General features: G+C 41.3%; 1 protein-coding gene across 1 annotated transcript; it reads left to right on the forward strand.

Annotated features, from left to right (window-relative positions):
- The first annotated feature begins 308 nt into the window (after nt 1–308).
- Nucleotides 309–27,235, forward strand: ST13 (ST13 Hsp70 interacting protein). Its single transcript, XM_069807145.1, has 12 exons — nt 309–519; nt 5,467–5,524; nt 6,777–6,846; nt 6,956–7,026; nt 7,582–7,648; nt 8,222–8,306; nt 10,298–10,408; nt 11,780–11,882; nt 15,236–15,352; nt 16,024–16,087; nt 18,351–18,451; nt 22,721–27,235. The coding sequence occupies exons 1-12, from the start codon at nt 410–412 to the stop codon at nt 22,847–22,849; spliced, it is 1,086 nt and encodes a 361-aa protein (XP_069663246.1). The 5' UTR covers nt 309–409; the 3' UTR covers nt 22,850–27,235.
- Nucleotides 27,236–27,822: the final 587 nt, after the last annotated feature.

Raw genomic sequence — 27,822 nt, forward strand, 5'->3', positions numbered from 1 at the left:
CGTCCACTCCCCGCCGCCAATGAGCAGCGCCACGCCGGCTTAGGCGCCCGCGGAGGCCGCCTGTCTCGCCCGTAGGGGAGAGGCGAGGAGGAACGCGGGACACGGCGGGACCCCGGCAGCGGGGGGCGGTGGGTGGGTGGGTGGGAGCCGCTGAGGCGGGGAGCGATGCCGCGCCTGGCGGGGCTCGGCCGCTCGGCGGCCACCTCCGCTTCTAGAACGTTCCCGCCGCTGCGCGGCGGCGGGGGCGGGGCCAGGCCTTGGGGTGGGCGGGGCTCGGGGCGGGGGCGGGGCCTCATGGGGGGCGGGGCGAGCTGGAAGTTTCCACGGCGCCGCGCGGCGGTTGGGCTGGGAAGCGAGCGAGCCAGTCAGCCAGCCTCGGCCGGTGCCGCCGCCTCACCGCCGTTTCGCCATGGACTCGCGTAAGCTGAGCGAGCTGCGGGCCTTCGTCAGGCTCTGCAAGCAGAACCCGGGCCTGCTGCACACCGAGGAGCTGGCTTTCCTCCGCGAGTGGGTGGAGAGGTGGGTCACGGGCCGCGCCGCCGCTGAGGTGGCCGTGAGGGGAGGCGGGGGGAGGGGCGGCCTCCACAGAGCGGGGGGGCGGCGGGTATCGGTGTGAGGCCCGGTTGAGGGGCGGGGGGGGTGCGGGCTGTCGCCGGTGCGGGTCCAGGCCGGTCCCGTTTAGGCGGGCGTTCGCCGGGGGAGCGGCTCCGGTGCGCTGCCGCCTTCCCGCCCTCCCCTCCCCGCCGCGGGGCGCGCCGGGGTTACAACTCGAGCGTTAAAAAGACTTGTTGTTTTTGTTGTAAACTCTGGCTATTCCCGTGGCAAAAGCCTGCCCGCCGGCCATCTCGGTGGCTTAGCTTTCCAGGCTGGAAAGCCCCAGAGTAATACTTAGCGAGTTAATTCTCGCATTAATGCAGTGGAGTTGGCTAGCTGGGCTTAAAAAGGAGCGGAGTTTGTGGGGAGGTGAGTGGCGTTGATTTACATCCTGGTACCCGAAAGCGTAAAACAGCTGACGGTTGGACAGGCGGAACGGTTCCTGGCCAAAATGTGGTTTGCCCCTTGGTGCACCAAGCAGTTGAGACCTCGCTCCCCTGCGAGGCGCTTCAGGCGCCTGCTATGGAGGAGCATGCACATCGTCTTCTGTGCACGGGTGGCCTGTCACAGCAGACGCTTCTCAATATAAAAACATCCTGGGGCTCTACCCTGAGCGCCCAGAAACACCAGGTCGGAAGGGTTGAGGGGCTTTGCTGCTAGCAGAGCATCCACAGAAGCCCCGTGTTCGGCGAGGCTACCTCTGCTTGGCTTTTGTAGCTGCAAGCCTCACTACTCTACAGAACTCTGAGAAGTGAGGAAAGTCCTTGCTGATACACCCTTTTACGAAAGGGAAAGTTAAAAGGCTTTTATTTAGTGACAAACTGGGATTTGTTTTAGACAATTTGTTTTACATTTTAATCTTAAAGTATTTCAATTGTACTTTCTGCTATATAGTTCTTGCAGCTAGTTGAAAAACTAGTGGGGCTTTGTGTGCATATATATAATTAAATACTGGCATTTCATATAATGAAAATGGACACAATGAACTATTTGGGTTTTGTGTTTTTTTTTTTTACAGTGGCGTTTAAACTTTTTTTTCTGCATCTGAATATAGCATGGTTGTAAAACCACTTCTGTTTAACTTCACTTGGTTTTGCAGTACTGATAGTAGCTGCAGGTATGCCTAGGGAGCAGATGCCTGTCTATCTTATCCTACTGCAGGTCTGTAGTTCCTTTTGCTACTGTGTAAAAGACTTCAGTGCCTCACCCTAGGTCACTTCCATTCTTCTGTTGCGTCACTCTGAAGGTGTGAACAGTATTTTGAGAGGGAGAGGAAGAACACTCACTTCTTTTGGCCAAAGAAAGCATTAGGGAATGGAAAAGCGATCATTTGATTTCTAATCTTCCCCCTGTTAATGGGGAGGGCTCTAACTTCCAGTTTAATTTTTAGAGTTTGTATTTGGTTAATAGGAGGTTGCTTGTATTATAAGTATAAAAATTAGCTTTTGAGCTGTGGAATGTTTTTTTCCATGTAAAATCTTCACTGGATATCTCTATCTCAGAAGTTAAGAAGTATTTCAGAGTAGAACTTCCTACAGCTTTCTAAGTTTTCTGGTTTTCCTTGCATATTTGAGCTAAATATTGGGTAAATTACACACTTGGATGTTTGGAGTGGTATTTACTTTTCATGTCAAACTGTCTAGAAGTCTGGTGGGTTCCCCTCTGCCCTTCCATAATAGCGCTGTTTGCGGTAGGACTACTAAGTGCATTTATAGGGTCTTCTCACTCTTTGGAAACTACTTGAAACTTAGCATGGCCTGGCTTCAGGTGGAAATAAACTAGATGAGTCTTATATGTCTTGTCAGGCTTTATCTGTATTAATCCAAAAGACATAGGTTTAGTCACCAAGGTAATGTTGTGAGTGATTACAGAATAATGACTAAATGATATTGAAATCCATCATTAAATTTTTCAACTAAAATTCTCATGATTGATTTGATATTTTTTTTTCTCCCCTTAAAGCTAATGATTCTAACTTAAATGATGCTAACTGCTCAAAGCCAGAATGGGATGCTTTATTTCTGACTAGCTATTAATATTGCATCACAAACCTTAAGTCTCATCTGTTTTCATGCACCTTTATTCTGTCTAGCTGTTGTATTTAATTTCTATATAGATGCTCTCTGTATAGAAAACGTATGCTAGTGTATGATTATGTTTGGAAAGTGTTTTAACATCCCTTTTAGTCTTGCCTGCTTTTTCATAATTGCATAAAAATACAAATATTTTTACTTGAATTGTTATGAAATGTATCATTAAAGGGAACGTGTTTCAAAAACCTACAACTGAGCAAAGAAACAACAGCAGTCCTTAAAAGTAAAGTACAGAATCCCTAACTGATGAGCAGGGCTTTTTGCCCTTTTTTGTTGTTGTTGTGCTCAAATAGATTTTGACCCTTTTGAATTCCTGGTAATCCAGTTTCTCTCTGAAGATGACTTTGCTGTCAGTGATGAAAGTGGATGCAGAAAAATAGCAGTTCTTTCAACAAGTCATAAAAGCAGCACTTCTTATCACTGTGATGAGTGGAAGTATGGAGTCATTGCTGCAGTGGAGTCCTGACAGCTCCCAGGAGTTCTTACTGGAATTGCACAACTCCATTTTAGCGCAATTTAATTTAAAATGTCTTTTTGTGTGTAGATGCGCTATTTATATAGCTCAGTACCTGCCTTTTTCCTACAAGAGTCTTGTGTATCTGTATACCATTGAGGTTAAGTACGTTGCAAACTTTGCACGTATCCTTGCTGTGCATTTAATAGTAATCAAATAACTGGTTTAAGGGGTTTTAGTGTAACTTGCTTTTGAGTTGTTCTGGGATTGTAACTCTGGTTTAAATAGAGGATAACTAAGAGGATAACTGTACAAACATTATGAAGGACTAGGAGTGAAACCGCTTAGCCTTGGCAGTTCATGCAATAGCATATTGTAAAACATGCATATATATCAGTTTAACATATCTCATAGACTGTTCTAAGCTTTGATGGATTTTCGGGGGGGATGTGAAGAGGGCAGAGGAAACTGACCAAGCTGTTTCAGCCTTGAGGTGATTCAATATGTCAGACTTAAAACCAGCTGATCTTGAGACTGATAATTTGGAATTGCTCAAGAATTTGATTCCTGCTTTTTGTGTGTGTGTGTGAACTGTTCTTAAATACATAATCGGAAGGTGGAAATGTTACTGACCTTTTTGAGTTAGAGGGTTCTCAGTCTTTTTCCAGTAAGCCAGGTTTTCAGAGAGTCTTATTTAAAAAAAAAAGAAGTGCTGTCAACAAGCATGAGATGGATCTTAACTTGTGAGCATTGTGTTACTTTGGATATTAGCTATTAGCACTACTAAAATGCTTTGGAATTTGTAGTTTCCTTTGTGCATAAGAAAAGTTCCAAGGCTTCCCTAGACAGTCCCTATAATCTTAGAGAAAACTCTTTGATACTTACAGACTGGTAGAGAGTTATGTGCCCCATTGTCAGCCTACAAGAGTAAAATTTTAGGAGGAACAGTTACTAGTACATGTACTGTGGGTTTTTTTGCCTAGCTCTGTAACAATTTATCAAACTGCAGTTGTTTAGTCCTTGCAGTATAACTTAGATTAAGCAACGTCAACATTCCAGGGACACATCTAGATGTTTGCAGTAGTTTCAGAAGATGCCGAGTTTTGTAACTTGTGGTATTTTTTCTCAACAGTTTTGTCCTTGAAAGCTAGAGGCAATGTAGTGCTTTTTGCTTGCCTTTTGCTCTAGGGTCTTGTGCCAGGACCTGTCAGTCCTGCCACCTCCTCTTCCCTCTTCTACCCTCTCTCCCCCAATTCATCCCTGTCCCTGTCCTGTCCCACCCCATCCAGGTTTGTGTTCAGCTAGTTTGGGGCCTGACTGTAAGATGGTGCTGGTGACGGGAGGGAGGAAAAAGGCGAGAAGGGGACTGCAGCAGCCTGACTTTAGAAGCTGTAGGATCTCACCCCTAGGATATAGTTTTATGTTGCAGTAATTCCTGAAAGCAGATGGTCCTGCACCCTTCCAGTTCCTCCTGCCCACTCCTATTTGCCCACTTCCTTCTCTCCCCTGTATCGTGTCTAACCAGTTGCGTGGGGCCCCAAGGAGTTGGTCGAGCCTATTGAGTTGATAGAAATGGCTTTTTCCCTTTGGAGTGCATATGGCAAGAGCAACTGAAAGCTATCAGTAGATGGGAATGGTAGTCCTTGTGGCAGCCTGCCATTAAGTATGATTAGATATTATATGAAGCAGCTGGAGAATTTAGTCTATGCCTATTTCTGGCTGCTAACCAAAGTTGATATAATATAGAAGTTTATTCTATATTGAGAGAATGCTGTCTATATGGAGAATGCTCCTTAACTTGTAGCTAAGGAAAGGCATGAATATTGCAATACATAAGAGAAATGAAATTTTTTCTAGGCAGCAATATTTTAGTTGCATAAGCATTTTAGGCCATTATGGTTCTCTTCACTTGTTTGACCTCTGTTCCAAAAATAATTCTAATTTTAGTAACACCTATAAAAATAATATTTAGTTCTGTCTTAAAACATAAGTTACATTTTTAAGGAGAAAATCCATTTGAGCCAAGGAGGCAGCTTTTCCTTGTGAGAAAGGGTGTGTGGGTGATACATGATGTGCGTGAGTACAAGTCACAGTGGAGTTCTAGGTGAAAGAGCCAACACACACAGTGTGTGCATTGTGTTACACTGAGAAAAGCATGGTGGATGCGTGCTTTTTATTTGCTACTTTTACAGTGAATTGGATCATCATGTTTTGTGTCACAACAAAAAGCTGAGATTATCAGCAGGATTTGAATCAGTAAAATACATGTCACTATTTTGATAATCTTACTGTTTTGTTTTTTCTCTTCTCTATTTTGCTGAAAAGTATGGGAGGCACAATACCGCCTGCTCCAGCCAATACCTCCACAGAGGAGACAAGTAAGGTGAGATACGAAGAATTTATCATTGAAAACTAACACTTGGACTCTGCAAAAATTACTGAGGAGGAGGAGGGGAAAAAATTGCTGTCAATTTTCACTCAAGTAGGGTGGTGAATATGCTAGGGTGAGTGAGTGTGACAGTTCAGTCTGAAGCCTGCCCATTGCACATTGTAGATGACTTGTTACAGATGGCTTCCTAGTTTATTTCAAGTGTTATCATGCTCCATTTCCCTAATCCTGAATGCCTGATGTTCTGTGCAATGCAAATGCTGAACAAAGTCTTGATTTCTTTTTTTATGTTCACGTTGTCTGTTTATGCACCTCTTCTGTAGTCATAGTGGATTAAATTATAATCCTTGCATGAGAAGAAATATTAGCAAGCATGGTAAATAATGAACAGGTGAACTATCAACTTTTTAAGGCAGTATTGTGGAAGAGGTTTTTGTTGTCTTTTTTTTTTATTTGTTTTAAGGGAAATAATAAGTTTGGCTTGTAGATATTTATAGCAGGATTTTCCCAAGCTTGAAATTCTTTTGGAAAAAGTAGAATTCTTTTTTTTTTTTTTTTTTTTTGATTTAACAAGACAGCAGATGCTGGAATTACTGGCTAGTTAGAACCGTATGGAGGGATTGTGTGCATGTAGTGAGTATAGTCTGTGACACTGAGTATGAAGACAAGCAGCTTATGTCTGTGATTAAAGCAGGATGTGCTAAGTTACAGGATTCGGCAGAAATTGATAATGTAGTTAGAAGCTGGTAGGAAAATATTTGGAAAAAGCATTCTAAGTATGCATAAGTGGCAAAAATCTCTGACCTTGGCAAATAGAAACAATATTTTAATCATTGACACCAGTGTATTGTTCACTGGTAGAGAACCTTAGCTTAATAGTCTTAAATTGAGAGAGGTTTTGATCCAGAGAATGTGTGAGGGAAGGCAGGAAGATTGGAAGGATTGGTTAGTAATCATGGCAAAACTGGTTCTGAGTTGATTGATTATAAAATTACACAATTTGAAGGACAATAATAGACGTTCATGGGTCAGAATTTGGGCTCTGAATTATTTGCATGCATGATAGACTTAATCTGAGAGGAGGAAAAAGGAAGATTTGTATCTTCAAAAAATAAAAGTTTAGCTGTAGAGCAATCTGATGTTTTGGAGATTAATTTTGCATTTTCTGATGCATTGTTGTTTATTAGAGTGGGAATAGAATATCAGTCAGAAATAATGTATGCTTACAAATACATTTCTCTTTCAGGGCAAAGCAGAGGAACAGCCAGAGGAGCCAGTTAAATCACCTGAACCAGAAAGTGAAGAGAGTGACTTAGGTGTGGAAAATAGATGACTTTATCCCATTTTGCCAATTTGAACATGATTCTGGAAATCCTCTCTACGTTTGTAGATGTAGCTTAATCTTGCTTTTTGTTTTTCCCTCAGAAATTGACAATGAGGGAGTGATTGAACCAGACAATGATGACCCTCAAGAAATGGGGGATGAAAATGTGGAGGTAAACATGGTGTTTTCAATGTCTGTGGGAGTAGGAAAGATAGGGAGAGGTTTTGAGTTTAGACAAGGATAGCAGCTGAGGGGGGATGAGTACGGTATTAGCTAAGTAGCCAGCTTTTGCTTTGGCTCTTTCTCCTAAATAGAAAACTTACTGGCTTAAAACCACAGTCTTTTCTTATTCGAGGTTAGAGTCTGTCAAAGTTCAGTGAGGAAAATCAGTTCAGAAAATACCAAAAAAATGTATCAAAATGCCCATGAAAACTAGATATGTAGAAATCTGCCATTATTCAACTTATCTTTTGAGCATTTTCTAGCTAAAAATAATGGTGGCTAATGTCTTCAAGCTGAAAGCAAAGTTGGTTGGTTTTTGGGGGATTTGTTTTGTTTTGTTTTTGGTTTTTTTTTGAACTATGATTTCAGTGCAAATTAAAAACAAGATTCTAGAATCAGAAAACTGGAGCTCCCTTCTTTGGTGCTGTCTCAGCATGGTAATTCTGGCTTGGACTCTACAGCTTTTGGGTTTTGTGTGCGTCTTTAATTTTCTTTATTTTCTTAGGTAACTGAAGAGATGATGGATCAAGCTAATGAGAAGAAGATTGAAGCAATAAATGCTCTAAGTGAAGGTGATACTTTTTTAGTACATATTCAAGGACATTAGGTTTGGTTCTCGTTATTAAAAAAAGGAAATAAATATCTTGGACCATTTTGAATGCTTTCAAGGAAGAGAAGAACCACTTCCTGCTGGATACCCAAAAACTATCTAGAACATGAAGGCTTCTTTAAGTACTGTCTTCCCAATGTAGCTATAGTTCTGGGCAGGGCCAGGGGGAATGAGGTACTGCAGCATCTTAATTACAAATTGATCATTATAGTACTCCCCTACGTATTATGATTAGTGTCTCTAGTGGTTTGTCTTAATGCAGTGAAAAGCTGTGTGATGAGGAGGTGACTTCCTATTTGATTGCGTACAAAGTTAAATGCACAAATTTAACTGGGAGAAGTCTCTCCTCCCCTCCAGCATTAATTTTGGATTTCTTACTTCAGTAACATAGCAAGAAGAAGAAATTGATTTTGCTTTGTTGATAATGTTCCATTTAAGAAGTGCCTAGGGACATAACACCCTGTAAGGCAAGTGTGGCAATTTGGATGTAATTTCATTGCGTAATGATTGAAACTTTACTGGTACTCGTATTTAGGTGAACTTCAGAAGGCTGTCGACTTGTTCACAGATGCTATCAAGCTGAATCCTTGTTTGGCCATCTTGTATGCCAAGAGGGCAAGGTGAGTCATTATAAGGTAGTGATTTATGTTTCTGCCTGTTCTGTTATTTTCCTTAAGGAACCTAAATACAATGGCAACTTGAGGATCTATGTAAACTTAAACCACATGAGGGAAAGAGAACAGTACACTTCACACGTTTTTCTCTTATATGTGATTAACCAGATTTGCTGAAGCAGCTGTATAAAGAATCTTGATAATAGAGTAAGTAACAGAGTGATGTTCCAAAATGCATTATGGTAATAGAGCTTTTGGTATGTTGAGTTAGAAAAATGTTGGATAACAAACATTTGTAAAATCTGAAGTTTATTCTGGGATTAAGATGATGATTGAAATTGTGTCCTGTTTAGATGCAAAGTTAATTGTGGATCATGTAAACTGTCTTCGTGTTGTACCTGCTAAATGAATTCATTCACTGTGAAGTAGATCTTCTTCTGTTCAACAGTCCTACATTTGAACAAGACACATCTATTTCTCAACTCATTCAATAACCACCTGACTGCTAATTACATCTACCAGACTGCAGATGATGCACTGGGAACACTGTCAGATCTGATGTGTGGTAACCCTAACTTAATAATGCACAAACATATTTATCTTCCTAATTCTTGAGGAAGGCTGGGCACATATGGGTTGCAGAAGCAGAAGTTCCCACAGATTTTTTTTTTGGTCCTCCTTTTACACAAAAAAAACCCCACTAACCCTGGATGATTTGATAGTTTAGTGGATCTTTTGAATAGCAAGGTATAATTTAAAAGTTCAACTTTTGATGACTTTCATGTGATTAACTAGTGTTATATTCTAGTACACCTTAGCTGGTACATGCCTTGCTGGTTTTTTTTTCCTTTCCATATAAAAAGCTTTTGCATGTAATACCACTTGTGTGCCTTAATAGACTGTTGTTGTTGCCAGATCTTCTCAGGACTGGGATTAGCAATGAAAAATAAGAGTGTTAGGAGAAGTTTAAAAGTTACCTCAACTTGGTCTACTGAAGAAATAAGCAAACAGTATATTAGGATATTGTAAAACCTGCAGCGTAACAGCAGTGCTGATCAAGTGCTGCGTGTAATCCGCTCCTCTGGACTTTGGTTTTGGTTCTGGGGTGTTTGTGTTTTTGGGCAGCTGGCAGCATCAGAATGTCTCTCATTGGTGGGGTGTAGCTTTGAGATGGTTTCCTGACGTATTGTCCAGCTCTGTTTCTAGAAGAGAATGTGTGACTTTGCTTAATGATGAAGTTACTTACAGGCACTCCAATTGCTGATAAGTTGTTTCCAAGTAGATGTAAAAGGACAGAAGTTCTGACTTGGAGTATCTTGAGTATGAAGTGCTGTTGTCATTTCAGGAATGTTTTTTTTTAGTGTTTCCTTCAGAGATTTTTAATTTGAAATGAGTGAACCTCCTAAAGTACTGCTCTACTAGTTAATCTGATATGCTTGTGTGTTGTAAAATTTGCAGTTATTTCACTTAACTGAGAAGGGATTGGGGCTACTTTCTGGGTTTGTGTTATGTTTTGCCTCTTTCAGTTTTGATGACTCATCTCCTATCTGCTTTTGTAGTTTCTGATGATTCTAGCCATGATCCTTGTAGCTTGCATGATAACTTGTGCTTCCTTTGTCTTACTGTTTTAAAGACTGTGTAATATGGCATGCATAGTATTATTGTTTTGTTGAAATTGCCAGTTGCCGTTGGCTGTAGACTCCAAACACTATGGAACTGATCTGTCCTTTGCACTTATGCATCCTTTCCTTGTACACTGAAGTTATTCTTGCTGGCAAGGTTTGAGTCTGAACGATGAATGCTTTTGCTGATTCACCTACAATGGTGGGGGTGGAACTAAATTTCAGTGACTTCATTATCACTACGAAATCTTTTTAAACTCAGCTCTTCCAATGTATTATCTTGCTAGCTTGCCTGTTAGTCATCCAAAATTATTTCCAGCTTAAGTTAGTAACTTGGTATTTCAATATGTACAATAAATGTTCTTGTTCCCACAGTGTTTTTGTGAAACTACAGAAGCCAAATGCTGCCATTAGAGATTGTGACAGAGCCATCAAGATTAATCCTGACTCGGCACAGACCTATAAATGGAGGGGGAAAGCACATAGGTAATGAACTGCATCTGTACTTGATATTGTCTTTACTTGGGGGGGAACAGTTTTGTTTATGCATTCTCCCCTTCTCTGTGTCTCTGAACTGTCTGTTTTGTACCTGAGAGCAGTAGCCATGAGCCAAGAAACCATTGTGCTGAGTGTATGGCTTACAGGAAAGAGAGGATAATGGCGATTTATTGATGGCAGTTTGAGTAGTCCTCCTGGCACTGTCTTTTCTTCTCTTTTTAAACATCTCTTCTAATGGCTTACTGCTGTTCTGTGTATCATTTTCTAATCATTTGCTAAAAGTTCTAGGACTGGGTTTTAGTTGTCTGGACGTGTTTTGTTTTCACTTGGTTCAGTTTTTATTTACTAACCTATAATTCTAAAAACATTTTTCTGCTGCCCTTATTTCATTAAATCCTAGAGCTCTTTCACATAGTAAATTAAACTGCCTAGTTATTAAGGGAACCATTTGTTGCAACTGAAGAGTGGTATTAAGCAAACAGCATAATTATTTAAAATGGCATTAGGCCAGTGTGCATCCCCCCAACTAAACTTCAACTTTTTTTTTTTTAAATGACAATAAATTAGTTCCCCCAAAATAAAATGACACCTCTTATGGTCTGTATAAAAGTGGAAGGAGTAAGTGCTAATAGCACTTACCAAAGAAAAAAATGTATCTTAAACAGTGTTCAGAGAGTAGTTTGTTAATTTCTACAGTTTTAATAAACGTCATGGAACCTGAGAGTGAGAAGACTGGAGCATAGTTTGGATTAACAGCTGTCTGTAAGCAGAATTGCTTTGACCATTTAGGAATACCGCCATTTTCTTAAATTTGTCAAGAGTTTGTATAAATGAGTAGTGAAGAAGTGCACGCAGTAGCTTGTATGACCTCTTCAGCTAAGACATGGTGCATCCAGTTAGCTAGAATGTTTGAGTGCTGAGTAAAGAGTCCACTTAAGCTTGAGGTAGTAGTAGTGTAGACCCGTACAGGACACTGAATGTGTAGTTTTACACTGAACATGTGCCTAGTGGTGCAGAGTATTTTAGTGTGCCTCACGTGTTTAGGTAGGGTACCTTCTCCCTGTTAGACCCTTCTTGTTTATAGCAAACAATGACACTGGTTGATTGGGGGGGGGGGTCCCCCTCATTGTTACTTCAAGTGAAAGTTATTGTAAGGGTATGAAGCAAGCAAGTATCCTAATTAGGGCATCATAGTGTGCAGGTTACAGAAAACATCATGATTATTAAATTCAAACTTCTGTAAGTCTGTATAGCTGCAGGTAAAAATACTCAATGCTGCATGGTTGTAAATATTTTGAAGAATTGCAAGAGTTCAGTTTGTTTTTTTCCTTCTGAATGTTGGTGTCTTCTGAATTCCAGACTTCTGGGTCACTGGGAGGAGGCTGCTCATGATCTTGCATTAGCTTGTAAACTGGATTATGATGAAGATGCTAGCGCCATGCTGAAGGAGGTGCAACCAAGAGTAAGTGGGGACTCATAATAGTGGTCACTCCTCTATTTGTTGAAGTGACATTGCTGCCTTCAAATTCTTCCAATATGTATTGTCTTGTGGGAATGTGTTCATGTGTCATCTGACACTTCAGACTGAGTTTATAAATACTTCTGTCTTCAATCATAGCTGTTTATGGCTGTGTGTAGAGAAGTTGAGTCTCTGGGGCTGGGCATGTAACTGAACTATGAAATAGTAGGTTCCTTTTTAAAATCTTAACAGCAGAATCTGAAGCAGTTGAAGTTTGCCAGCATTTTAGAATCTAGACTAAAAACATTCAGAAGAGCAAGAGAATGCTGATAATGGATTTTTCCAAGATGTTTCTGAATTGATCAAAGCTTCATCCTAAACACATTTTACAAAGGAAACATTCTTTGCTGTGATTTGTACTTTCATTAGTCTACCCCATGAGGGCAGCGTAATCTCTAAGACTGGTTTTCAGCTTTTCTCAAGCGGTTGACCCCAGCATTCTTCTAAGGAAGAACTTTTGTATAACAAATGTAAGACTGTTGATAGCAGGCTTTTTTTCATCTCTTTTGCATATTCCTTTAAAGTGGTTGACAGACCACAGCTTGCAGCAGTTGCATTGTATTGGGTTCACATGGCAAGGTTGGGGGGAGGTGGAGACTGCAGGGCTGGCCTCTTGCAAGAAGAGACATGGGGCTGCCCCTGTGTCAGACAGTCGGTTCCAGGTGGCTCTAAAACAGACCCACTGCTGGCCAAAGCTGAGCCATCAGTGATGTCGGTGGTGCTTCTGTGATAACCTATTTAAGAAAGGTTAAAAAATGCAGCACAGCAACTGTGAGAGGGAGGAGTAAAGACAAAAAAATAAGAGAAGCAACCCTGCAGACACCAAGATCAGTGAAGAAGAAAGGAGAGGAGGTGTGGCAGGCACAGGAGCAGAGATTCCTCTGCAGTCCATGGAGAAGACCATGGTTAAGCAGGTTGTCCCCCTTGAGCCCATGGAGGTCCATGGTGGAGTAGATACCCACCTGCAGCCTGTAGAGGACCCCATGCCAGAGCAAGTGGATGTGCCCTGAAGGAAGCTGCAGCCTATGGAGAGTCGACACTGAAGCAGGCTCCTGGCACAAACTATGGCCTGTGGAGAGGAGAGGAGCCCATGCAGAAGCTGGTTTTCTGGCAGGAGCTGCAGTCCATGGGGGCCCATGCTGGAACAGTCTCTTGCATAAGGACCGTACCCTATGGGGAGGACCCATGCTGGAGCAGTTCTTAAAGAACTGCAGCCTGTGGGAAAGACCCACACTGGAGCAGCTTGTGAAGGACTTTATCCTGTGGGGGGAACCCCATGCTGGAGCAGGAAAAAAGTGTGATGAGGAGGGAGTGGCAGAGGTGCAGCATTATGAGCTGACCACAGCCCCTATCCCCCTGTGCTGTTTGGGGTGTGGGGCGGAGGTGAAAGAGTGGGGAACAAAGGAGCAAAGTTGAGGTTTAGGAAGAAGGTGGTTTTAGTTTTGTCTTTGTTTCTCATCATCCTACTGTATTTTTAAGTGGCAATAAATTAAATTAATCTTCCCCATGTTGAGTCTGTATTGTCCATGATGGTAGTGGATGAGTGATCTCGCTGTCTTCAGCTCAAACCAGAGCGTGTCCATCTTATTTTCTCTCCTGTTGAGAAGGGGGAGTGAGAGAGTGGCTTTGTGAGCATCTGGGAGCCAGCCAAACTTCACCCACCACATGCATAAACATTCCTGTGTCTAATAGCTTCAGCTTTCAGTTTTCCTACCATGTCTTTGTAGAAGACACTGTCTCCAGCAAAACAACAATGGAAACCATCTTGCAACCTATTAGTCTTCTGTATTGGAGACTATTGATCCATGGTAAATGTAATTAGGTCTTAGGTCTCAACCTTTTTTATAAGAGGTATATTTAATGCTTGGCTGAAAGGGAGCTTTTTATTTCCCAGTTAATCTGCCCATGCACAGAAATAGCAGAGTATGTTTGTGCTATATTGATGTGTAGTTGCCAACTGTATGGGAATTTGTGTATGTAGCTCAAGGGAAAACATATGATCTTTTAATGGGTGATTTTTTTTTTTTATTTTTAATGAGTGAAGATGATGTGTTCACCTAATTTATTCACTTGCAGCTTTCCTGGCACTTTTTAGTTTGTAGCGCTTTCAGCTGGAAGTCGGAGTCAAATTCTAAAAATGCTTAGTTAATTTTGAGAAATACTTAGAAACAATGAAAATCAAAACTTTGAAAACTCTTTATGTTTCATTTAAAAAAAGAAAACAAACCAAAACACTTACCTCTCTCTTAATGAACTATTGAATGGCTGTAACATAAGGTTCTGATAATGTGTACTGCATTCAATATCATTCAGTCTTGCTGCCTGCAGTGTGCTTTCTCTGGCAGATGTACTTCAAGAATGATGTGGAATGGAATGCCTGTCTCCTAGCTAAAATAAGTTGTATTGAAACTTCACTACTTATAAAATCATTTCTTCCTTTAAAGAGTATTCTGAAAGAATAGAAGAGTATCCCTTGTAGTAGTAGTTAGTATCTCTGTTCTTGAACCTTGATTTTGCTATGTTTTTTAGTCACAGAAGTGTTACAGGGTAACCATCATACACAATTTGTGAAATCATGAATGGTTTTTTGCAATGCTATATAAGGGTATGTTCCGTTTTCAGGAAAGCGGTGCTACAGTTAGTGCTCCTTGTAACAACAGAACACTGAGTGAGGAGCCTTGGGGGTTCATTGCTAGCTACTCTCTTCTGTTGGGGCTGCAGATTTGATAGACTTGAGAAGCAGCTCATATGGGAAGCAAACTTTCTGCCCACCAGCCCTGTCTTGGTTTGGTTCAGGAATTCTTTGGTCTGCTTATGTCTAGCTGTATATGCTGCAAAGACATCTGGAACAGCAGTAACATTATCCAAAAAGTGTGTGTGCAAGGGGAATTGTAATTCCCCCTGGTTGTGCCAGTGGAAATTCCCTTTTCTGGGGCAGTTGCTGGTTTTAGCCCTGGAGGAATTAATATTTCAGCATAAAAGCACATAGGGATATGGAATGATAACATATTTAAGTTCTAACTATGGTGAAGTCCCAGAGCTCTATAGCAAAAAAGTATACTAGAGTGCATGTTCTGATGAATCCAGTTAGGGCTGAGTAGACATGAATAACTGATTGCCATAGAGGGGAAGGAGTAAATGGCTCCTAAAACAAAGGGGCTTTTAGGAATTGAAGTCAGATCTTGTTTTTAAGAAGTGGTAAAAGCAGATGGTTATGCTTACATGTATTTTGTATTGAAATACATTGTGTGATATGCTAGAAATGTATATTAAATCTTGGTATTCTATTGTAACAGGCTCAGAAGATTGCAGAGCACCGCCGAAAATATGAGCGGAAGCGTGAAGAAAAGGAAATCAAGGAAAGAATGGAAAGAGTGAAGAAGGCACGGGAGGAGCATGAGAGAGCGCAAAGGGTGAATATTTAGGCTTTAATATTTCTTAATAATTTGAAGTGTCATAGTTATTTTGGTTAAAATGAATTGCAGAGAAGAATTACTTTTGTTTTAAGTCTTAGAATAAAATTTTAGAGAGTTGATTTCTGTTTTGGTTACTTGACCAATAATGAAATCTGAAGAAGAGGGCATTGTACTGCATCTGCTTTTATTGCTTATGACAAAAACAGGCTCTGGAATCTCTACTAATCCTGTATTTCAAGAAGTCAGTTATTGTATGACTGTACCAGAATAGTTTTCACTTACAGCTCCCGAAGTGGGAGGCTTTAAATTCAGGATAATACTTTGCTTCTCTTCCTCGCTTCCTGACACAGTTTGCTTGCTTTTTCTTCATGCTTTACTGATATATTTTAATATGTTGGGCGTGGGAGTTGGTTCTAAAAATGTAAGTTGAGGAGCTAAAACAAATCATAGAGTTCATATTCAGTAAAAACATACTAAAGTAAAAGTAGCCACTGCTATTTCTTGTCAGCGGTTTTGTATGTAGTGAAGTGCTTTGTTTGTTGCAAAAGCCTACCTGCCTGAAAGAGTCTCAGCTATTATTTTTTTTTTTTCTCCTAAAACTAGTTGAGCAGTAGAAAACAGGCTGCAGTTCCATTGCTTTGTGTGGAATGATGTGCTTTCATCTGCAGGAGGAAGAAGCAAGACGACAGGCAGGAGGAGCGCAGTTTGGTGGTTTCCCAGGTGGCTTCCCAGGTATTTTATTTTTAAGCACCAATACCTGCAGTAGAGGTGGCTGTTGTTTCCATGTGGAATATTACAACCATAGTTTTTATAGCATTTGTTCTCAAGACAGAGAGAAAAATATTTTAGGAAGTTTAGAACTTGTTGTGGTGGGTTGACCCTGGCTGGATGCCAAGTGCCCACCAAAGCTGTTCTATCACTATCCCCCCACCCCTCAGCTGGGCAGGGGAGAGAAAATATAACAAAGGGCTTGTGGGTTGAGATAAGGACAGGGAGAGATCACTCAGCCAATTACTGTCATGGGCAAAACAGACTTGACTTGGGGAAAATTAACTTAATTTATTGCCAATCAACCAGAGCAGGGTAATGAGAAATAAAACCAAATCTCAAAACACCTTCCCTCCACCCCTCTCTTCTTCCTAGGCACAGCTTCACTCCTGGATTCTCTACCTACACACACACACCACCACCCCCACCCCCCCCCAGCAGTGCAGGGGAGCAGGGGTTATGGTCAGTTCATCACCTTGTCTCTGCTGCTTCATCCTCTTCAGGGGCAGGACTCATCACACTCATCCCCTGCTCTAGTGTGGGGTCCCTCCCACGAGAGACAGTCCTATACAAACTTCTCCAACGTGGGTCCTTCCTACGGGCTGCAGTTCTTCACAAACTGCTCCAGCATGGGTCCCTTCCACAGTGTGCAGTCTTTCAGGAGCATGCTGCTCCAGCGTGGGTCCCCCCTGGGGTCACAAGTCCTACCAGCAAACCTGGTCCAGTGTGGGCTCCTCCTCCATGGGGCCACAGGTCCTGCCAGGAGCCTGCGCCAGTGCAGGCTTCCCACAGGGTCACAGCCTCCTTCGGGCACCCACCTGCTCTGGCGTGGGTCCTCCCTGGGCTGCAGGTGGATATCTGCTCCACTGTGGACCTCCCTGGGCTGCAGGGCGACAGCCTGCCTCACCATGGTCTACACCATGGGCTGGAGGGGAATCTCTGCTCTAGCGCCTGGGGCACCTCCTTCCCCTCCTTCTTCACTGACCTTGGTTTCTGCAGGGTTGTTTCTCTTACATGTTCTCACTCTTCTCTCCGGCTGCTGTTTCTGTGTGCCCTGCAACTTTTTTTCCTTCTTAAATATGTTATCACAGAGGTGCTACCACTATCACTGATTGGCTTGGCCTTGGCCGGCAGCGGGTCCGTCTTAGAGCCAATCACACTTGTCTACAGAACTGTTTGAGAACTAATGGGAAGAGGGATGGGATTCTTTCTCTTAAAAGAGGATTGATGCTGGGTAGGGATTGATGGTAGGGAAGACAGAAATCAGTAATGGTGGATAACGGAATGAAAGGATTTAGGTCTGAGAAAACAAAGGTGCAGTATTTGCTTAATAATATGTGCTGCAAAACTAGTATAAAAATGTTTTCTAAATTACCCAGGGTGCCTTGGACCCATTCTGCTTAAGAACAGTAGTTTTAAAGCTGAAAATTTGGATTGAATACTAGGGAATTCTGTGCTGGTTGCAAACTATTGTTGAACAGAATAGTTTCTCAAAGGCCATAGTGCAGTTTACCTTCTAGAAAAGCTGTCCTTGAACAGTTCCACAAAAATGAGGCTTTCAATGTTATTTCTGGGTGCAATAAACGGGGAAGAAACAAGAGTAAGTACTAATGCTCTTGGAAGATCGAGATGTAGTCAAGGTAGGCTGTGTGCATGCTCTAGCCCAATCAGCTTGTCAGGGGAACCAAATGAAGACCGTATGTACCCTGCTCAGCACAGCTGGAGTAGCTGCTGATTAAGGATTCAGAAACAGAACCTCAAGCGTTTTGTTTCAGAGATTATTTTTTTTTATATATTTTGCGGGGGGGGGGAAGGGGGTACAATTTCTGGAAACCGCAAGTTCTTGCCAAACATGGAATGTGCCTGGGACATACTACTACTGATCTGCTTTTGCCCTGAATTGTTCACCCCAGGCATTCAGACTCCTTATGTTCCTGGGCTTGAGACCTATCTGCTTTAACCAGAAAAATAACTGCATCTGTGTACAAGGTGCTAGAACTCATGACAAGCCTCCTATTGAATTGGGTTAAAAACATGGATGAAATAAAACGTAGGCCTTCATAGAAAGAGAAGGTGAAGACCCTGCTTTCTGTTCAGTGAACCAGCTGTAGCCTTATGGAAGATGTTACTTTAGAGGTGTGGCAAAGGAAGTATGTCTTGGTCTCTCTCTCAGGCTCCTGTATAGATGAATAAATGTTTTTCATCATGCATTCTTTTGGGTTTTCAGGTGGATTTCCTGGGGCTATGCCTGGAGGTATGCCAGGAATGGCAGGTATGCCAGGTCTCAATGAGATTCTCAGTGATCCAGAAGTCCTTGCAGCCATGCAGGTGAGTATTTGTTAAAATCAAAGCTAAATGTTCTGAAGGAGGGAAGAACAGTGCATGTGAGCTAAGGGAAGGAAGAAAGATGTGACCTTCTGGATAGCAGTGGGAAGCTTGCTTATTTCTGTTGTGAAATTCTCTCCTTGTGAGTGTGGCACCAGACTGTCTGCAATCAATGTTAGCTATTTTTCAAGCTGTGATGGGAGCTTAATTAAAGATGTGCACCCTCCCCCCAGACCCATACATGCTTATGATAGGCAAAACTATGTGCTATACAGTGTTATTCATCTCTTGAGTCTCTTGAGTTATTATTTTCCACACAGTATAATCACTTGCTCCTTTTTTGAATGCACACACATTGTGGCAAGATAATTACGCACAAACAAAAAATGATTGTTAATATTGTTGCAACACAATTTATTACAATGATATTGAGATGATAATTGCCTTTCTCTTAGGGGATTAAGTGTTTGGTTTTTGCCAGAAGCAAAGTAGTATCAGAATAGTTCTGCATCTGGCACTTTCATGTTCAGAGAGCTTACTTCCCCAGTGGGGTTGATTAATTGCTCCATGTCATGCCTACTTTTACACAAAAAAAGTATTCCAGCAGATTAAATAGAACATATCTGACAACATCAGTTTTATGGGCAGGTGGGCTAGGAAAAATCTGAGCTATATAGTACTATTTGCATACTAATATGATCAAGTATAAAAGTGTCTTGTTGCTCTTTCTGGATTGCTGTGGTTAAACTAGAGTTACGTGTTGTTCTCACCTTATTGAACAGCTATGGTCCCCATCTCAATAACAGCATCACAAGGGACCTTTATTTGGTATGCCCTGTAATTGCAAAGGTGGCATCACTTTCCATGTGAAAGTTCAAGGGTTCCCTTAATGGTTGCTGGTGTTTGGGAACACACCTTTCCTTAGGCTGCCAGAGTCAGCAATGTTGATTTGCATGCAAGTAATCCAAAAAAAGCCCATGACTTGTAGTTGTATTCACTACCTGGCTAATTATGCTGTAATACAGGAATTTGAAATTGGAGTTGCCAAAAACAGAGCTTTGAGGTTCAGCTAAATATTAAGCGCTTGCCACATGCCTTGTGAGAAGACTCCACTGCATGCTCATTATATATACCCCAACATACTGTAGGACTCTGTTGCAAGGATGTGTGTTGGTGGTTTTTTCTGATAATGCAGGCAGGCTTTAACATGTAGAACCTGTCAGCAAAGCTTTGAGTCTCTTGCTGACCTCCTTGTACAAACCTTACATCTAGATATGATTATTCAGTGTTTTACCTATGTCTGCACTGCTGCCTCTTCCTAAAATGTCCAACTGACTACGGTCTGGTCCTCTCTGAATTGGCAGTGTAAGCTCTAGTCTTAAAAGACAGTAGTTTCTGCTGCTTGGTTACTGCTCAGTGCAGCTATGGAGTATGTTGATGGATAATGGTAGCTGCCAGCTCTTACACAGGTTATCTGAGGTATTAGGAAAAAGTCTGCAGATACTGCATCACACACGTCTCTCCCAAATTGCTAATATTAAGATACTATTTTAACTCTCAGGACATAGAAGCTTTTCATAGTGAGGAGTTCTTCCTGAAACTGGAGTATTTTGAGAGTAAAGACCTCCTTCTCAGTCTCTTTAGACTTAGTGACTATCATCTCATCTTTGAGACTGTTCTCCATGAGCTAATATTGAAATATGCCTGAGTCTGTTAACATCTCAGTAAACCTTACAAGTGTGTGTGCCTGAACATGAGCTAGATAAAACCAGTCATGCTGTCAACTTCAGCTTGTCATCTGTAGAAGCAACCAAAGAACCAGATACAGTTGGCTATGGACATCTTTATAGAAGTCATTGCTCGTCATTGGCATAAAGATAAGAATCTTTGCAAACTAGTATAAAAACTTGTTTCTTGATGAAGATTTCAGGTTCTGTTACCTGAAGATATATTGTCTTCAGGATATTTCCTTTTTCTTTTTTTTAATTGTGGCTGATAACTAGTCTTTTACATAAAAAAGACTCCAGGGTGGCAAAACTTCTGTTGCATTTCTTTTCATAGCTTCCTAACGGTAGCAGTTGTGACATTTTGCAATGACTTCTAATGCGTGTTGTTTTAGCTCATTTGCCCCTGAGCTTTCTAGTCTCCAGAGGAATTGGCTGAAATTTTTGTGTGTGTGTTTCTCTTATTTTACTGTTTTGGTTGTCTGGAGGGTTCTGTGGTACTTCCTGTCTTGCATGTGCAACTGCTTTCTCTGGACACAAGGTGATGTTTGTGTTTTGGAGAGCTGTCACGGGTCAAATATAAGTTCTTATCAAAAGGAGTGATGTGCAAGACAAATGTATGGAGTCCTTATTTGACATGTAGTCATATGTTAGACCCAGATTTCCACCAAAATGTGTAAGTTGGAAAAAGTTACCACTATTCTTTTTTCCTTCAAAGTATTTTTCAACCTCCTGAAACTAAAGACCTAGAGCATTACAAAACTGAATGTTTCACTAATGCCATTTATACAATGGTTCCCATTCTGCCTTATGTACTAAATATTTCCCTATGGAAATGTTGATATCCTCAGTCTTAAACTTTATTTTGATAATATTGCTCATCAGTGTGAAACCTTGGATGTGTTAATCATTTTTATAAAGACAGTCTAAGGTTGAGGGCTTCCAGGGAGTTGCACAAGTAAAGAATATTTTACTTGCTGTGAATTCATAGAACCATAAAACACATAGCATAAAATTGGATATTTAACTTTCATTTAGGTGTGCTTTGACACAAACCAGTGACTCAGCTTAACTCAGCTTTTTGTTCCGGATTCATATACATGTGAAAACATAGGTTTAATAACATGACACAATCTTTATAGTTTTATGCCCTGTTTTGAAATAAAAAATACAAGAAGTTTGAGGTTGTGAAAGTCTGCTTTTTTTCTTTGCATAGGAATCCTGTAAAGTGGAGAAAATATATCTAGTGTCTGTTTTCTGAACTTCAGCATCCTATTTTTCTTAGACTTTGCAGATTCCCTTTTGTGAGGGAGATGAAACACTTGTAAATCCTTCTAACAAAAGATAAGATTTGACTTGTGGTTCCCAACATGTATAAAAAGTGACTCAACCATGTGGGTGATTTCAGTGGAGTCCACACCTACCAAATGCAATTTTGGATCAGACTTGTTAAACAGCTTTTGTCTGTCTGATACTAGAATAGATACAGGATGGTGGTGGTGTAGCATAGGCAGCTCTGAGGACACCAGTTGGTTTTTGATGGTTTCCAGAGAATACAGCTGTGGTAGCATTGGGCTAGAAGCCTAGGGAAGATGGTATCTTTCAGTGAAACTACTCAAATGTGCTAGGAAGAACAGCAGATGAAATTACAGATAATGCAGATGATTTGTATTGGATGTAATAAACTGCTTGCACTTCAGCTGAATTAAAGATGACTTTTGAATCTTTGCAGAAGTTATAATAGAAACATTTTCCAGGCTGAGATGTGAAATTGGTCTATACAGATTAATTCTTAAAGGGCACTGTTCAAAACATACACATGTAAAATGAGTAAAACCAGTTCTAGTTCAGTGGAGGCCAAAGGTGTACTAGAAGTATAGAAAAAAAAAAAAAGTACTAATGCTTCTCATACTAAGTAGGGAAGATTAAGTTGTTATTTTTTTGACCACTGACTTCATTGTGTATATGAGTATATTTATCAACTGCAACACAGTAGTGTGGTGAGAGATAACAAGGTTCTCTTCCAAGCGTGATTTCTCAGAGGAGGTGGGGAACAACTGAGAATTAGATGCATTTTTAAAAGCCAAACATTGCCACATCATCTGCTCACAGTTCAGCAGATTAAAGTTTCTGCTGCTAGAAGGAAAAGGGTTGAAAGTGATGAGCAGCAGCTGTTGCTCGGAGGGTTATCCTATCAGGCATGCCACACACAGCTCCTGCCTTCTTTAAAATGCATTTGAAGATGCCTGAATACAAATAATCCAGTACGTGTGGCTGTGTTTGGTTCCTGTGAACTCTTACCTTATTCCCCCTTCTCACACATTGAGTTATTACTGTCACAAGGTCAGTAATGACTCTGGTGTTTACTGATGCAGTGTTAACAACATGTACTATATCATTTGGTTCTCTTTAGAGGCCTCTCACCCAAAACTCTAATCTAGTCTTGCCATGTTAAAAGCAAGACTAGATTCGTGTTGGAACCAAATAACCACTAACATTTGTAGACTTGTTTTATAAATGCCCTAATTTTTTGCTCTTTGTCCTGCAGGATCCAGAAGTTATGGTTGCGTTCCAAGATGTTGCTCAGAACCCAGCAAATATGTCCAAGTACCAGAACAATCCCAAGGTCATGAATCTCATCAGTAAATTGTCTGCCAAATTTGGCAGTAAACCATAAAATCCTTGGTTCTTAAAAATCATATCTGAATGGGAAGGATTGGATTTGGCTAACCAGTGTTGCAATAAAACAAACCATTGTACCTCTGATCCTCTTAAGAAGAGAAATGGGGTGTTGTAAGGAGAGCTGCTCTCTAGCCCCAAGTGTTGACTTTATTCAATGATTGGTTTATAGCACTCAAATTATATTCAGATGACCTAGTTTCAACCATCCCTCCTAGTCCAAGAGTTGCAACCTTTTTATAAGTGTTGCAGGCGGTTTCCTTTGAATGAACACTCTGGTAAGAAATTATAATATTCCAGGAGTGTAAGATAAAAACCTGCTGTTGTGTTGTTTTGATATTTTTTTTAATTACTCAGTGAGCAAAGAGGAAGGAACTTTAACAGTTTAATCCCCTTAGGACAGAGAAGTTGGCCTAGTCACAAATAGCAAAGATGGGACAAGTCTGAAGAATTAACTGGATAAAGCAATTGTCTGCAAATACCAGTCTTTTTTTTTTTTTTATGGGTGACTGACTTTATGTAGCTATTAAAACTATCAGTATAACCATGCTAGCTAGTTACACACTGGAACTTCTGGCAGTACTGCAAATAATGTAATGTTTTGATCACCACAATTGTGCAGCAAAGGTATGGTCCTATCCTTTGCACAACCTGGCATGAAGTACGTATTGCAGAGGCCACAGAGGTTTTGTTACTTGCTCAATTCTTGTCCAGCACCTTTACGTAACATTTTGTTTATCAGTCTGGGTATGGGAAAGCAGCTTACTGTCTGTGCTTGTGCTCCTGTCCTTTCCCAGTTGGCAGGTCCTCCACTGGTTGCACTCGCCCTTCCTTGGGGCCGTGCTTACCAGGTTTCATTTATTTGGAATCTTTAGGGAAGGAATCTTGTTCCCATCACTACCTCTGTCCCACTGAATGCAAGCCATCCAGAACATGTAAATGCAGAGTTATAAATCAGTGAAGGGGAAAATACCCAATGAAATTGCAGCTCTGGGTTCTGTGTCGGTTTGAGTCCTTACATGCTTACTGATTAAAATTTCTTGGCCAAAGTCCTGCTGTCGCTTTAGAGGTGATGATTCTTCCTTCACCACATACTGTAGTCTTCCATCTTTTCTTGTATCCTTTTCTTCAAAAAAAAAATCACAACAAAAAACCACCAAACCACCCCCACCCCCCAAACAAAAAGCTGTTGTCATGGTTTCATACTTTCATGTTTTTGAGGCTTGTGATATGGAAGAAAAAGTGAAGTAATTGGAGCAGACAGAACATTCTTCTAACATTTGTGGATTAAGAGCATGGGTATCCTTGAAGCAGTGTCTGTGCTGATGATGTTCACTTGATTTGTCTACCAATAAAGACAGTTGTTGCTTCTGTTTGTCTTAGCTAAAACATTATCTTTGTGTGGAAAAATGGCCATAGCTACCTGTTCACCACTTGAGTCTCAACATTTGTGTTACTGTTTTGTAATCCAGTATCTTAAGCCATAACTGATGTTACCATTGTTAAATAAATCTGGATTGGTGTAGGAACTCAGCAACAGTTGCAAAAAATAAATCCCCAAATGCTTTTTCTCATACTAATGACCCTGCAGAATGAAATGTGAATCTTTTTGCTTAAGAAATATAGTTCTGAATACTTCTCTTAGCCTTTAAAAATAAAGTATGGTTTTGAAAAATAAAGCTTTTTGGGTTTGTGTAACTTTCTGATGAAACCTATTTTGCTTAAATTAAATGTGGAAGTGCTTTAATTAAACTGTATATATGACTTCTGGTTTCAATTGGAACTAAATGCTTAAGGGCTTGTCTTCATGACTAAAATGAACTCAAGTTATGATTGAGTGTTACTGTGTGCCTGGCTTTTGGTCACACTCTTGATCTCCTGTTCCCAAGAGGAGATACTTGAAGTAGGTCACCCCTCAGTATAGGCTGAAACTCGACTTCTTCATATGTGCTGTGCATGAATTAGTGTACCTTGAATACAGATTTCTTCCCTACAGTTTCCTGTTACTCCACCTTTAGCTGTTTGTGTCTGTCTACCCCTGACAAGGCAAAAGTAGAAAGTTGCCCCTAGCTAGTAGAAATGGTCCTGTCTGTGTCCTGCCTGCTTGCTTGCACATCAGCTGCCTTTATTCAGAGCTGATTGACTCAAGAAAAACATTTTCCCTAATTTTGGTGTTAGCATTAGCAATCTAGTTGAATTCTTGTTCTTTGGGAATGCACATCCCATGACTCCCTGGGTGTGTGGCATTTTTTGGTTTCTTAGTGTTATCCAGTAAGGTAATGGAGGAGAGGTCTGGACCTCATCTCAGTTCCCCAACTTGGCATGTGGACATCTAAGCAGCTAACGGGTTTGAACAGAAGTGCAAGTGCAGAAAGTTAACTGCACAGGAGATGAGCAAGGATGATAAGTTTCAAATGTGGGCTATAAGTAGCTATATGAGGAAGTTACTATTTTCAGTGCTTGCTCCGGTATTTAGTGGCAGCTCCTTCAGGTTATTTCCTTCCATTGCAGCACAGAGTAGGGGTGGTTCTTGTAAGTACAGTGGCAGTAATCTGCTCAGCTAACCGTTTGACTTGCAAAGCTGCCAGCCTGTACGAAGGGTTCAGCTAGCGCAGTGCGGCGTCGGAGGTGCTGACCCGGGTCTGGGCGCACGTTCTGCAGTTTGAAGGAAGTGGCATGCGGCGCCGTTCGGCCGGTCCAGTGCCATGGATCAGAGGACCTGGTCTGCGCCGGAGAGCACGATGATACACCTGCAGCTGACTGGTGGTAGAGGGTCATAGCCTTGTTATTGTGCGCGTGAGTCTGAGGGGCTTGTCTGTCCTCTGTGGTTCAACCGCTGCCCCAAGGGAAAATAAATGTCGGGTCAGGTGCTGCTTCCAGACTGTACTACTTCAGTGAGCCCTACTGCATAGTAACATGGAGAATGCAAGGCTTGGTGCCTTTACCAGAGTTTTTTTGAAAATTTCTCTTGCTTCGTTGTCGGGCTGTGAATAAAAGCTATTTGTCAATGTGGCTTGGTTTGTCTTGGTTGGAAGGCAGTGATCAGATGGGCAGGAGCCAGACTGGCTCAAAGTTGAGTGAAGGCAGGTGGGACAAGACTGGGCAGAGCAGTGATAGGCCAGAGGCTGAATGGGTCAATAAATTGAGTATTAAAAAGCCACATAAAGGTAAAACCGTGTTGTAGAAACAGCTTGTTGCAAGTGGCCAGCAGTATTATCTATAGTTTAAAATACCTGTCTTTAAATGCCACTTTGTTTTTCTTCAGGGCCTTTGCATAAAGCATGTACAAGACACACCCTTGCATATGCCTGTATATCCCTCTTCTGTGAGATGTAAGAGCAAGTGGTATTGTTACGGGAGCTCGTAGCAACTGCTGTCCAAGCAGAATCCTTCACCCAAAGGGATAGGAGGTTATGGACCTAGCGAGGGTGAGTTGGAGCCGGGTCAGCTTTGGCATATACCTTGCTGTGGATCGTGGCATGCTCCTGACTGGAAGTGTTTGGAGCCCCTTTGAAATCCCACAGGGCATCTAGGCTGAGGGATACTGCGGTGCTTCCAGGGTTGTAGAGCAAGCGGGTTGTTGGAATAGTGGTAGAGGTTAGAGGGTTGTTTCCTTTCATTGGCTGCAGGGTGGTCTGACAGTGGCTGGTACTGGTACAGAAGAGGACTGGCATCCGCGAGCAGGAGGGTGATGCACTAGGAAAAGGGTAGCAGTATTTTCTTCCGATGTCTAGAGAAAGGTGTCTGGTGAACCTTATTCAGAGCTTTGCAGAGGTGGGCCTCAACCTTGCTTCATACATGATGGAGCGAGGGCTGCACTGTAGAAAGTAATTTTGGATTACCAAAGAGCTGAAATGGAGTAAAAATGGCAGCTTCCAAGTGGATGCAGAGACCACTACGTTGAGTACTGCAGGACAAATCATAGGGGGTCACTAGTGTGATATAAGCAAATACAAATACAGAGGAAGCAGGAACAGTTTCCATGTGACAAATTAAGCAGGTCAGGTGGTGGCTGGTGGATCTGTGCTGTGGAGCAACAAAATATTCAGGTGACTTTGGGCTGCAAGTTGTTGATCACCTTGTGAATCAAGAGCTTAGGTAAGTCACATTCTGGTGTGGTCCTCATGAACAGGAACTTTATGTGAGACAAACCTTTCTTTGTCCCCACTGACTGGAGGTCCTACTGAATGTAAATACCGAGGACTTTCCTGTAAATCTGAATCTTGAGGACTACAAAAGTCACAATGTTAACTTGTAATCTTGCTAACAAAGTGTTACTACTGAAGCTGTCTTTGATGTACAAATATGCTTTTGAAATGTATATTGTAGATGGAGGTCTCAGACAAGCTTGAGATCTTGTCAATAAATAAATGTATTTGCAGAATGTGTTATGACTCTCTTTGTTAAGTAACTGGGTAACAAACTTTGGCACTGTTGCTGTTGCACACATTTACTAAAAACAGGATATTTTTAATGTACAAACATTTCAGTGGCTACAAAGACTACAAGTTGCTACTAGGTGTGAAGAAATTAAATGTGAAAGATTACAGGCCAGGGGGCAGCAGTTTATCTTGGAATTTCTTCCTGAAGTAGAGCAGCGGAAGCAGTCAGATGGTAAGCATAATTTTTATAGAACAAAGATATTTGGAAAGACAAGGTACTCAACTGTAAAGTAAATGACAAGGAGGTGAGGTCTAAATCAGTTAATAGTAAAGGGAATTCTGTTATTGAAACCTTTAGTTTCCTAAATCTAATGTTCTCACTCTGGAGGGTAAGAGTTTCTAGAAATGAGTTAGTTTGCATTTTGCATTTCAGAAAGAAAAGCATCATAGCAGAAAAATCAGAGCAGTCACATAACCACCAGTGCAGTGTTTAATAAAATGACCTTTTAAAATAGGCTGAAGGTACAAGTTAATTAGGAAGTCATCAGAATTAGATGGAAAAATACCGAGGTATTATATGGAGAACGAA

Source organism: Haliaeetus albicilla, chromosome 19 (genome assembly GCF_947461875.1).
Source record: "Haliaeetus albicilla chromosome 19, bHalAlb1.1, whole genome shotgun sequence".
NCBI lineage: Eukaryota > Metazoa > Chordata > Aves > Accipitriformes > Accipitridae > Haliaeetus > Haliaeetus albicilla.

Coding starts and splice junctions, on each gene's coding strand:
- ST13 (XM_069807145.1), top strand. CDS start 410: ATGGACTCGCGTAAGCTGAGCGAGCTGCGGGCCTTCGTCAGGCTCTGC. Junction 15,353..16,023: donor AGCATGAGAGAGCGCAAAGG/GTGAATATTTAG, acceptor TTTCATCTGCAG/GAGGAAGAAGCAAGACGACA. Junction 18,452..22,720: donor AAGTCCTTGCAGCCATGCAG/GTGAGTATTTGT, acceptor TTTGTCCTGCAG/GATCCAGAAGTTATGGTTGC.